The 12,728-nt window shown below is 42.1% G+C and overlaps 1 protein-coding gene across 1 annotated transcript in view; it reads left to right on the forward strand.

The window, feature by feature from the left end:
- Positions 1-12,728, forward strand: part of VPS8 (VPS8 subunit of CORVET complex) — a 68,736-nt gene that overhangs the window by 2,702 nt on the left and 53,306 nt on the right. Inside the window, exons 3-9 of the mRNA XM_069024000.1 lie at positions 239-369; positions 1,790-1,883; positions 2,413-2,445; positions 3,774-3,828; positions 9,672-9,796; positions 11,291-11,377; positions 12,383-12,450. Coding sequence (XP_068880101.1) covers positions 239-369; positions 1,790-1,883; positions 2,413-2,445; positions 3,774-3,828; positions 9,672-9,796; positions 11,291-11,377; positions 12,383-12,450 — 593 coding nt within the window. The remainder of the gene's footprint in view (positions 1-238; positions 370-1,789; positions 1,884-2,412; positions 2,446-3,773; positions 3,829-9,671; positions 9,797-11,290; positions 11,378-12,382; positions 12,451-12,728) is intronic.

The following is a 12,728-nucleotide window of genomic DNA, read 5'->3' on the forward strand; positions in this document are numbered from 1 at the left end:
GAAAAGCTAGTTGACTTTTTCTCCAGCCCACTTCTGTGATTATTGTGAATTCTGAAATCTGGGTCTTCCACAAAATCAGCCCAGTAAAGTAATAAATAGTTCTGGCTTTTAAATATGAGGCTTTCTTTTCCTCTCCTTGTATATTCCCTTGCTGAATTGATGCTGCTTTGCTAATGTTTCAGTTATGCTGTTGTGCATTTTGAACATTTAACAAGCTGTGGTGATTCTCGCCCTCCAGACTGATGATGAAGAAGAGTCTTTCATTTTGGAGGATCCCTTTCTCTTGAACATTGATAACACGGATACACACTCCTATGACACCTCTTCTGTGGCCAGCTCTGACAGTGGGGACAGGACACACCTGAAAAGGTACTGCAGCCTCCTGCCCTGGGAGGTGAAACCATTTGTGAAGAGGTACTGCTTACACCCATTAGAAACAAATCCTCCTTTTTTCACAGAACACTGTTATTCCTCCAGGATCACATAGGCAAAGATGGGATTTGTAGTTGCACTGAGGGCTGGCCTTTTTGAGCAATAAAGGCGTTTTATGGGAGATGGATTGTTTAAATTTCTCCAAATTTTAATGGAATCTTTAAAGCTGAATCATGATGACTCTACAGAAAATGTTTCAAAGAGGTGTCTGACCTAGTCTGCAAGCAGCTGGTGGTTATTTGTAAAAGGCAACTGCTGTCACTTCTGTGAGTGGACTGCTAATGTTGACATCTAAAATGTGATAATTAGCTCTAATACTGCTGACTTGGGTTGTTAATTACTCAAATGATGGCCTGAGCCACTCCCATGGCTGCCTTGTGTGCCATGAGCGGTTGCACAAGATATAAACACTCTGAAGTCCGATGGTTTATGTTGGCCTATGGTGGTGTACAGACTCTCTGTCCCTTCTGTTTTTCAATCAGATGGTTTGTACTGAGAGAAGTGTTACCTGGAGAGGCTTAAATTTCTTCCAGTACAGAGTACACAGAAAGACCTGGAGGTGTTCCTGTTACCTTTGGGTAACGCTGGCTGCCGTGGTTATGGGTCCTTAGACATATTACCAGCTACCAGCAGCATGTTGGGTGAACCTCTGTGGGAGCTGCTTGTCTGTGCACCTCTGGAGGGAGAAGAGCCCCATGTTTCCCTGGTAGTTTTGGGAATTTGGCTCTCTGGTTGTGTGAGCTTGGCAACAAAATTGCAGCTTTGCTGGGAATTTCCCTGTCCTGCCTGCTAGAGTTTACTATTGCTCTTTCCAAATAACTGCTCCTGCACTAGTTAGTTTTTAAAGATATTTTCTCCATAAACAGAGGCACTTAAGCTTTCATATCAGGTGAGTTGTGTATTAATTTAAGGCTGTTCTTTACCATACACCCAGTTTTCCTAGGAGGTCTGTATTCTGCTAATGAGCCTTTTCCACTTGTGTATTTTCCATAGATACTCACCTTTACAGGCTGCAACTTCCTCACTCCCTGAAAGAGCTGAAGTGTTGTTTTCAGGATGTATAATGAATTCTAAGGCTTGCACTTATGTGCTTGAAACTGACCATTTGTTTGAAGAACTAAGTTTTTTTACTCCAGTAGATGAGTTAAAACCAAACTGTGTGCAGGTACAGCAGGGCAGAGCAGGCTTTGCTGATTATCTCATGTCTTATCTCCTTTTGTGGCCCCAAGAAGAAGAATGGAAACTGCATGAGTTACAGGTGTATGCAGAATTTACCTGCTGGCTTAGCTGTGGGTTAGGCAAATTTCCAAGCTTTTATTCTGCTCTAATGCTTTTTGGTTCATTTCTTACTTCCTAGGAAGAAAAAACTCCCAGATTCTCTCTCACTCCACGGATCAGTGATACGGCTCTCGCTCCTGAAAGGGATTTCTGCCCAAATAGTGTCTGCAGCAGTAAGTGTCATCTTCTGGGCACCTCCACTAAGAAAAATGTGAGACTCTTCTGGTGTGTGGGGGGGATGTGTGCCTGCCTGCCCCTGCTATTAGTTCTGTGTAACACCATGTTAGGGACATAAACTACTAACCAGTTGTCCCAAGGCTGCACTGAATCAGGGCTTAGCTGACTTGCTTGGGTCACTTTTAGCACTGATTTGTGTTGCTGGATGTCATGAGACTTGGTTGGAAATGTTCATATAACATGAAAGTGTGCTCCAAAGTGCTGGAACTGGGTTTGCTCAATGCTTGCAACAGGTATATGGCTCTTTGAGAAGAGCACAGTGACTTTCATAGGGAATTATGGGATGTTCTGCTTCCTCTCTGCTTCTGGGTGTTTCTAGCCAGTGGTTCCCTCAGCTCTGTCTGCTCTGGTGGGACCATTAAAATGCAGCTGCTGTTGATTTTTCTGGGTGCTGAAGTTCTGGTTATTAGACATGCACAGTCTGGGAGTTGTGTCTCTCACTCGTGGGTTCTCCTGTTTCCCCAGGACAAAGTGGATGCTGGCCTGCCCACTGCAATTGTAAGTACTCTCACAATTTTCAAGGACTGTGTATTTAGCTTTCATGCCAATTTGTTAAAGCAGTAATTTAAGACAGCTGATAAATGTGTCTTCCTTGACTTTTTGAGTGGGAGGAGCAGCATGAAAGCTCCCTAGGGACAGAGTCCAGCCTCTCTTCACTGCCCAGCTGCCCCTCTGCTGATCATGTCCTCCCTTTTTTATATCATCCCCAGGGCTTCTTAGTTGAGCACACTGAATTTCCCTAATTGTTTCTTCTTTTCCAGTTATTGCTTTGACTCCTAACAATTTTTTATAGAAATTTAATTGAAGTGTTCCAAGTGATGGGTTCAAAATCTCAGTGTCTCTCTGTGTGAAATATTAACTAAGAGGCTGTCTGAAGGATATTCCTGCTTATCAATTTGCATCAAAGTTGTTGAAGTCAAGCATGCTAATTATGTCTAAATATGTCAGAAGTGAATCTGCCTATAGTAAATGAGAGGAGAAGCATTTTAATGAGGTGAAATACAGTCAGTATTTGTTTTGCCTTCGTGAAGTGAGTTTTAATGTTTTACAAAGGAACTAAAGATGTGCTCAGTCACTTTGACTGTAGTAACAGCAGCCCTTAAGAAAATACGTTTTTGTTTAAAAAAGGAAAGGAAAAAGTAGTCACTTCTAAGGCAAAAGGCTGCACAGTGAAATTGGAAACATGCTGTGACTGATGTGTACATAGAATAAAAACCTGTACTTACACATCCAGACATCGAGGCATTTGAATTTTTTTAATCTGACTTAGACTTGTTAAGAAATAAAAATTGGAACAAGATGAATACATCTACAGCATTATGTGATTTCTGTTAAGTTTTATTTCATTGAATGCAGATTTGCAAGTGCAGCAGGATCTTGGATATGTTTAATAGAATTTCTTTAATTCCCCATGGAAAGAAGTTGGAGTCTCTGGCTTGCTTTGGACTGCTTTCAGGGGACCAGCACTGGCCAGGGTTTTAGAAGAGTTCAGATGTGGAAGTAGCAGCTGAGTTAGGATAAAATCCCAAATATTTATACTCAGCAACTACACCAAAAGAATGAGACTGACTGTAGAGAGATGAAATTTCGCTGTGGATGCCACTCTGAGCATTTGAATTTCAAACAGCAGAGGAAAAAGCAGCCCTCTGATCTTGAGATAATCTGTGTGATGGTTGTCTTCATGAAGGAATTGTGCTTGTCAATTATAAATTTAAAAAGTTACAACCTTTGAAATCTCTTCCCCTTTTGGCAAACTTTGCTTGACAAGTGGTGGATTTGTGAATGATGTTTCTTCTGCTTTCAATCTTCCTGCGTGACTCTTTCAGGCAGCATCAAATCTGATAGCAGTGGGGACCTCCCATGGGTTAGCACTGATATTTGGTAAGTTAAAAATAAAGTTTGGAGTTTATTTGCATTTTAATGATCTTTAAAAACTGCAAACACAAGCCAAAAAAACCCAGCCTGATTTATAACTGCAGGCTGGGTTTGTTTCTTCCATGTTGTTTGTGCTAAATGTGTTTTTCTTTCAGTAAAGAAATGAAACAGAAGTAATATTTGTCATCCTTATTCATGTTTCTTCTGCATTTTGTGTATCTGGCACTTCGATATTGAGAAATTTAGCTCTGTGTGAATTGTCTAAAGAGCCTTTTCTGTGTTTGAATAGAAAATACTCTGTTTTCATGTGGAAGAAACCAGAACCTGTACACAACCATCATCAGTAGTAATCTTCTGCCCTGTGACAGAATGGGTGTCAACTTTGTGGAAGTTGTGTTCCCTGGGAAGTGGGGCTCCTGACCCCTGGCTGCCTGCAGACCTGTGCCACGGGTGTCTCCTTCCCTGCCCTTCCCCTGCACCCGGCAGGCACCTCTGTGTCCCTTCATCCTGTCATTCTGTTCTTCCTCTTATCACCAAACTTTCTTACAAGCTTTTCTGAGCTTGTGCCTCTGTTTGCCCCCTCACCAGTTGGGCCACAACAGCTCTTCAGCTGTTCCCAGTCACATTCAGGTTTTGTGCCTTTTGTCTATGCAGCACCCGGTTCTTAACCAGGTTAGAAATTTCAGTGTATTTATTGAGGCTGGTTGAAATTCTTGGAGACCAAGAAGTTATGGGGGACAGGGTACTCCAGAGAGATGGGAAAGACTGTGACAGTGCATGACCCACCTTCCTGGGTATTTAGACATTAAACTATTTGATCCCATTTGCTTAATCCAGTATTGAAACAATGCTGCTCCCTGAAGGAAAGGTGGAGTGAAGAGAGCCTCAGATCCCTCCCAAAGGTCCATGGTGCTGGGTAAGGGGCAGTGGATCAAGCTGCACTGAGGGAAGCCCTGATGAAGATTTTCATCCTGAGGGTGTTGAAGCATTAGATAAGAGTTGAGACAGGTTGTGCAGTCTCTTTGCTTGGGGATATTCAGAACTCAGCAAGGCCCTGAGCTGGCTGGTCTCTTTGACCTTGCTTGGAGCAGCAGGACTGGGCCAGAGGCCTCCATGCACAGCTTAGAGCTGAAGTTACTCTATGAGTCTGTGCTGTAATTTAAAGGTGATGAGGAAAGGAAGTAAAGCATCCCGTTTTGTTTCAGAATGCTTCCTGGACACTTATTCTCTGCTGAATTCCTTCAGTTCTGTAACTAAAGCTTGGGCATTGACCCCAATGCTCTCAGATCTATCTAAAGAGAGAAATCTTGGCAGGATATGGCTGTAGAAGGCTTTGTTGTGTGCAAAGAGAGGATTGGAGATCTGGCTTGGGTTTATTCTGAAATTTAAACCAAGAGTTTATGTCTGTAGACCAGTCAATATCTGTACTTTTTTTTATTAGATGTGTAGATTAGGGTCAGACTTATTCCCTGAAGGTTTGTAAGGTGTGTGGAGGGTTTATACTGTACAATGGGAACATAACACCTTTTTTGAATGCAAAAATGTAGGTCCATTTTCTGGTTGAACGAATTTCTCTGAATTGTTGTGGCATTCACATATTTTAAAACTTTATTTTTTCTTTCATAAATTTGACTTCAGCTAATTTGTCTCTCCTCCTAAGTCCACCTATACTCATGACTTGTCTGCTGTGTCCTTACTATAGAAGACTTGGGAAACTTTCATTCTGCTTTTTTGAATGCTTCTGTTGACTCCTGAAACATTATCACAGGACAGTTCTCAGACTGCACATGTAACATGGAAAAGCAAACTTTTCTTCTGGATTAGTGTTGGATTAGATGCCAAGTCTGACATCCTGGAAGTGTTGCAGAAGAGGTGGTAGGAGGGGATGTCTGGAGGCCTGGAGACACTCTCCTCTGGTACCTGCTTCAGGGCCACGTACTCTGGCAGGGGGAAAAAGCCTCCTGACCCATCTAAACCTCTCTGTCTGCTATTTCTGGGGTTTGCTGCTTGTTCCATGATCTGACATTAACGGGAAGGGTTGGTGCTCTCAGTTTTTACCTCTCTTTCAGGTAGTTTATCTGTTATTTGATGGTTGGTTACCACATTTGGATAATGACAGGTTTTTTATGCCTTAGGAAAATGACCCTTAGCTTGTTTCTAGGGCTGTGCTCGCTTGGAGGATTTTATTTTTCATTTTGATGTAAAGGAGGTCCATCTTTTTGCCAAAATCTTTCTCAAACTTGTTTGCAGTTGTGAGTGCTGTGCAAATGAACGATTATGCTGTGTGCCATGACTTGGCTTGAGGATTGCGAGCTGGAGTGGAGCAGTGCTCTCCCAGCAAGCCTACAGCAATACACAAATACTCTTTGGAGGTTTTCTTTATCCAGTTTTCTAGAAGAGCAGAGGTTTTACACTACTCAAAAACTAGGATTTAAACACAACTCAATGAAATGTGTCATTTTTCATAAAGACTTGTTCCAGACAAAAGAATTCTTTCTGTATAGCTAAATTTTGTTTTGATTAGTGTGGTATGACTATTTATTTTTATTTTCTCTGTTGTTTGTAAAACTTATGGTGAGTGTCCTGAGTCTTTGCTGAGGTATGACAGCATTAAAACTAGATTTTGGGAGTCTTTTTTTTTTTTTTTTAATTAATGGGGAGTTGATTTACTGGCTTGTGGTAACTGGGTGAAAATAGTTTTACCAGTTACATTACTGTGAACTTCCAGTTTTATTTCCTCTCAGATTTCTATTTTTTGGTCTTCAGTGCAATGAAGTTCAAATTTATAAGCTCACCTTTTAAACTGCTTGGTTTTAGAACACTAACCATCACAGCATCATTTCTTGAATAAATCAGAAGGGGAAACATTAACTAAAGGAAACACTCAGCAAAATCTGAAGGTTCTCTGTCCTTGGAGATTGTTGCATATGTGCTGTTCATTGCTTCCCTCCTTCCTTTTATATTGATTTCTGGTTTTTCTCTCCTCTTTTGGCCCTTTCTGTGTGGACTGAAAGGCAAAGGTACGGTACCACTGCTGTGTGCATGTCCCTGCATGACCAGCCCCTGTGCTGCCCAGGTTGCATGTTGTCCGTGCCAGGATTTCAGGGGCAGCTCAGCAGTGAGGCAGTGCAGGAACCACTCAGTGGATGGTGCTGCTGGGAATTGCTTAGTGGGTGCATGTGCACTGCACACTCCCAAATTCTCCAGGCAGGAACAGCAGAGGAGCAGGTAAAGGTGATTGTTATAATGTCCTAGAGCAGCAGGTCCACAGCTGTTTGTGAAGGTGTTGTTTTGGGGCAGGACAAGGCTCTTCCATGAGATCACCATCCACCCAGAGCATTGCCTGGCACTGTGCCTAATAAAATGAGTAGTGTGTCAGTAATTCTGCAGGAAATCAAGCAGGCCTTTCAAACACAGGAAAATCAGGGCTTAAGGAAAAGATCTTGATGAAAACCTGGTGATCTGAGCAGTATCAACTTCTGCAGGGCTGTGCTCATTTCTTTGGTCTGGAAAGTGCCTTCTTTCACGTTCACAAACTTGTCTTTATTCTGTATGTTCAGAATCGTATCTAAGTGCCATCTCATTTTGACTTCAGACTCTGAGAGCAACGCAGTTACTGCCAGAAAATTTTCAGATGAAGAATTGCCTTATGTAAACTGAAAAATTAAAAACCTTTTTTGACAATTGATAGCCACCTTTGTTTCAAGCATTTGGCAAAAGCTTTTTATGTTTAATCCTAAATGTACCTTACTTCCAAGCTGATAGTACAAGTCTGGAAAATCATCAGATCAGCTTTGATAACCTTTTGCTTTTGTCTGTTTTTATTACTTTGCCAGATTATTAGTAGAAGCTCATTGATCCTCTGATCTTGCTTTGCCTTGGAAGCAACTTCATCCATAGTATAGTTGGGTTTTTTTTTTTAAAAAATCTTATCTAATGGCTCTTAATTGTGTGTCCTCTTTTAACTGTCTGGAAACAAGAATAAGTACTGGATTGGTCATACAAATCACTTAATTTTGGGATACAACAGGGGTCTTGTTTGTTTTGAATTGACATTGCAGGTGAGGGAAAAAGAAAATGGCTTTTGAGAGTTCCTGTGGGGATACATATAAAGATGTAAAACCTTTTCAGAGAAAGCTGTGGAAGATTCTCCTTCTTCATGCCTGAGAGGAAACAGGTTATGGATTGACTCACTGACAGGCTTAAGCTGAAGTGGAAGGTACTTCCATGAATGAAGAAGTCATTCACCTTTTATATAAAGAGCTGCAGTATTCCCCTATTTTCAAACAGATTTTTATGGTTAGCAGGTAGTATTTTTGTAAATGAGCTGCATTTCCAGGCCTCTGGAACAGGAATTATTTCTTTGGATCTTGACACCATTTGGAGAATATCTCTCTGTGAAACTTGTTTTCCAGCTGTAGCTCTGTTTTCTCTGAACTTTCATGGAAATCCTTCATCTTCTTTTTCCTTGACCTGTTCTGATCTATGTGGTGAACAGCCCTGTCACAGTGATGTCAGGGTGTGTCCTAGTAGCATGGCCAAGATGTTTTCTCCTCACCCTGAGCAGTGCTTTAGAGTAGTCCAGGAGTTCAGCTGTTGTTCTTGCTGGTGTTTATTTCTGAACTCCACTCATGCCTCTTCATACAGGTAGGATTTGAAAGGTGACTCCCACTCCCATCTGTCTGTGCAGAGTGATAAATGCATCGCTTTGGGTAAGAAATGCAGGATACATCCATGCTCTGTTTCACAGCCAGCACGTTCCTGGCAGTGCTGCAGCTTGGAGAAACGTGTCCCATGACTTGGGCACATCTTGCAGGGTGCTTCTGATGCTCAGCTCTGTTTCCTTGATCCAATCCTTTCCCTTCCTTGCTCTAGGTGAATCCTGCACACAATGTTATTGTGGTGTTCCTGATGTATTTCACATCACCGTAATCTTCATTCCAACAGTTCTCACAAAGGATCTTTTCCCATTCCCTCACTCAAAAGCAGGACCAAAGCAGAGATGGGTGGAAAAAGCAGCTCCAGAACGTTTTCCTTAGCTTTTGAGAGCAGTGCACCAAAGACAGGCAGAGGGATCTCATCCAAACTCCTGAAGAGCAGCATCTTGTAAAGCATTTGAGTCTCTCATGGTGGGAACCTCCAAGAACTTGGCACAGAGGTGCCCATGGTCTGTGTTGTGCAGGAGTGGACAGGACATGGCTCTGCAAGCAGTGGCACCTCCTTTGCAGCAGCCTGTGGCTCAGGGAGGGAGTTCCTTTATAGAGTAAGAGCTGAGTGCACCCGAACTCATCAGGCATTTTAACTGTGCAGCTTGGAGACAAAAGTGCCTTTTCCTTCCAGCCTCTGGCCTTCAGCAACCAAAACCAAGGAGTAAAATTACAAAATAAGAATAAAATTATGACATAGAATTGCATTTACCAAAAGCCTCTGTTGGGGTTTTGTAGTTGATGTTCAAATGCAGAAATACAAGGCTCGGAAAGTAGAATTAATTTTCTGTCATCTTCATTGCTGCAACTTAAGCACTGCTGGAGAATAGTAAAAGGAAAGCTAGATACTGCTTTGATTTTTCTAGTAGTTTCTTTTTCTGTATGTAATACCTCTGCATTTCCATATTTCCTGTCCCTGGTTTGTACTTTTAAAAATAATTTTTGTATTTCCCTGCAAGACAGTGTCCCACTCTTTCTGTTCTAACATGAGCTCTCATCTTGTAAACCCCTTTTTAGAAGAACTGAACTGTAAGTCTGTGAATTGTTAATGTACCCCAGGTGAATTGTAGGTGTAAATAATTGCATGATGTTAATTTTAACCACTGCTCTTCCTTTAATTTCTTACCAATTGTTCTGCTCCAGATCAGAACCAGGCTCTCCGGCTGTGCCTGGGCAGCACTGCGGTTGGGGCCCAGTACGGGGCCATCTCTGCTCTCAGCATCAACAATGACTGTTCCAGGCTGCTCTGTGGCTTTGCAAAAGGACAGGTAATTCCCAAAGGATGAGCTGCTCCAGTGCTCTGTCCTGCAAGGTTACCTGGAGGTGGCAACAGCTCCAAACCAAGCCCCCTCAGTCTGTAGCTGTGTGTTGGCTGGTTCAGTGCTCAGAAGCAGCACACGTGGTGTGATGTGCCCAGAGCTTCTTGGGGCAGGCAGCCAATTCCTGCTGAATCAGGTTGCTGGGGGAGTTTTCTGTGGAGGAAGTGAGTAATGCAGAATATAGCAAAGGGTTCAATTAGTTGTGACATAATTCCTGTTAAACTGAAATGTGCAATGGCTCACTGGGACAAGCAGTTTAGTCTTTCTAGGTCACTCTCTGAGATCTGTGCATGGTAATTAAAGCTGTTTTTTATTGTGGTGATGACTTGAAATTCTTGAAACTCATATGTAACCCCAAAATTAATTTTTGCTAATACCTTACGTGTGTGACAGAAGTAGCATAGCTTTTGAATGTAGGGAAAAGGGGTTGAGTCTGTTGTAGTTTTATGCCCTTCTAAAAACCAAAGGAGAGAAAGCAATTCCTGGACAAAAGTAACAAGAGTAAAGCAAAATAGGTGGACATTACCTTGGTAACATTCAGAGCAATACAAAGAAGGCTACTTTTTCTTTTTACATTCATTTCCCTTTGGTCCTTTGGCTTTCACCTTCAGAGTAGATAAAACACGCCCCTGTGCCTATGGTAGGACTAAATGTCAGCCTGCTGCAGGCCATGTGAAAATACTTAATTCATGCAGGACAGCAGCCAGTTTTAAATGATGCTCAGATAAAACATTTTGGAGCAACAGCTCTGAAACATATGGTCTAGAAGTGTTGATAGATGATTTATAGGATCACATAAAGTACTATTTCCCATAAAAAAAAGTTTTATTCAGATTGTAATCTCAGCTCTTCTGGGCAGTTCTGCAGTGAGTAGTTAATGCTCTTCAGTTATGCAGTGAGCAGTTTGGGACTTCCTGCTTCTTAGTTGAGAAATTGCTTGAACTTAATATTAAGTACAAGCCAAGGTCTGTCCTCCTACCTGTCCTGTCACGCTGAGCAAGCTCAGGAGGAGAGGTGGGACAAGGTTCATGGTAGCTGTGGAGATGCTTGAGTTTTGCTCAGGGGTGTTATCTTCACCTGTTCACTGATTCTGTGAGAGAAATGCATTGGACCCGTTGGGTGGTAACAGAGTCACCTTACACTCTTTAATGTTGTTATCAGGCAGATGGCTGTGAGGTGAGGGAGATTGGGCAGGTGGGGAGAGCTGTCCAAAAGGGCACGATTCAGAGTTGAGATAACACATGGTGTCAGCTCTAGCAGACAAATGAACTGCTTGGAAAAACAGGACAGGAACAGATTTCAGGTCACTTTTCTTTGATATGAAACCCCTACTAACCCGGGGTGATAATGTCAGTATAGGAGTTTGTTGCTGTACTGTAATGCATGAAGTGATGGAGAGAACTCCTTGACAATGAATGTGTACTGAGCACAATCTGCTTGCAGATCACCATGTGGGATCTGGCCAGTGGGAAGCTGCTGCGATCAATAACAGATGCCCACCCCCCAGGAACAGCCATTTTGCACATCAAGGTAATAAACACTACAGGTCCTCCTTTTAGCCCACTTTTGTTCAGTCAGATGTGGTGACTTTCCTTGTCCAGTACTTTTGAATTTTAGATGAGAGCAGCTACCTATGGCAGTGGTATCCAGACATGAGAAAAATGAGCAGAAATTCTGTTTTAAAATGAAACTGGGTATACTGACATAACAGTTTTGGCTGTGAGTTGTACTGTAACAAACAACAGTTGTTGTCTGTTATAACTCCTCTCTCCAGTGCCAAAATGTATGAAGAATTAGTTGTGAGAACACATTTCTCTAAAATTTGCAGTGTTTTGACCTGGATACATGACTTGCCAACTTTCAACTTAAAAGAATCTGAACTGTAGAAAGTAGCTTCTGTCAGCAGTTTTTCAAATAGGTTGTTGGGAATGTTTTGGGTTGAAAGAGAAGTCATCTATGGCTTCTTGTTCAGCATAATGTTATTGTCATACACAGAAAATCGAGTCTGAGTTTGTGCCTGGCTTTGTTTTATATGCCCTCAGATGTTTGTGGGCTTAGAGATTCTGGGTTGCAAACACCTCCAGAAGTGTCCCCAGCTGAGACTGTGATCCTTTATTTGTCTGAATTATTTGGTATCATTAGAAGTTCTGGATGTTTCTGATTTGGGTCTGTCTGTAACTGCAGCCCATCCACCAGCTCTGGCCCCAACCCATGGGCTTGAGGCTGAGAGCCCTTCTAGAGGCAGCTCAGGTTTTGGTGTGCTGTAGTTCTGAGCTGCAGCAGAAAGTAGTGGGGCTTTGGTACCAAAATCTGGCAACAGGGCTTGCTGGGGGAATGAAGGTGAAACACAAACCTTGCTTTTCTTTCACATCATAAAAAACGCCAGTAATTGTCTCAACTCAATATGTTAAAGGTGTCTTTCTGTAGGTGCACTGCTTGTACTCTGTGTGCTGTTAGTACTACATAGCATGTATTTTTACATCCATTTGTTTGTAATTTATTCTTAGGGCCATTTTAATCTTGTTTTCTGCTCAGTTTACAGATGATCCAACACTTGCAATTTGCAATGACAGCGGAGGCTCTGTGTTTGAACTGTCATTTAAGTAAGACAATAACTTTACCCATAGAAAGTACAAGAAACCAATTCTGGGTCATAGTTTCTAAAACCTAAGGAGAAAAGACCCCATTGAAACCAATAAAGCTACTGTCTGAATGTTGAAGGTGTAATTTAGGGCTGCAGTGTAATTTCTCAGCTGAAGCAAGATGCTGTGTGGCAGTGCAGAAGTCAAAGAGCACCCTTAGTTGTTAAGGTGTCACTGTATTGCCTAGAATTTGGCACTCCTTGTGGGCTCTTAGTAGCTGTCACAAAAGTGCTGCCTCT

The sequence above is a fragment of the Aphelocoma coerulescens genome, chromosome 9 (genome assembly GCF_041296385.1).
Source record: "Aphelocoma coerulescens isolate FSJ_1873_10779 chromosome 9, UR_Acoe_1.0, whole genome shotgun sequence".
In the NCBI taxonomy this organism is placed as follows: Eukaryota; Metazoa; Chordata; class Aves; order Passeriformes; family Corvidae; genus Aphelocoma; species Aphelocoma coerulescens.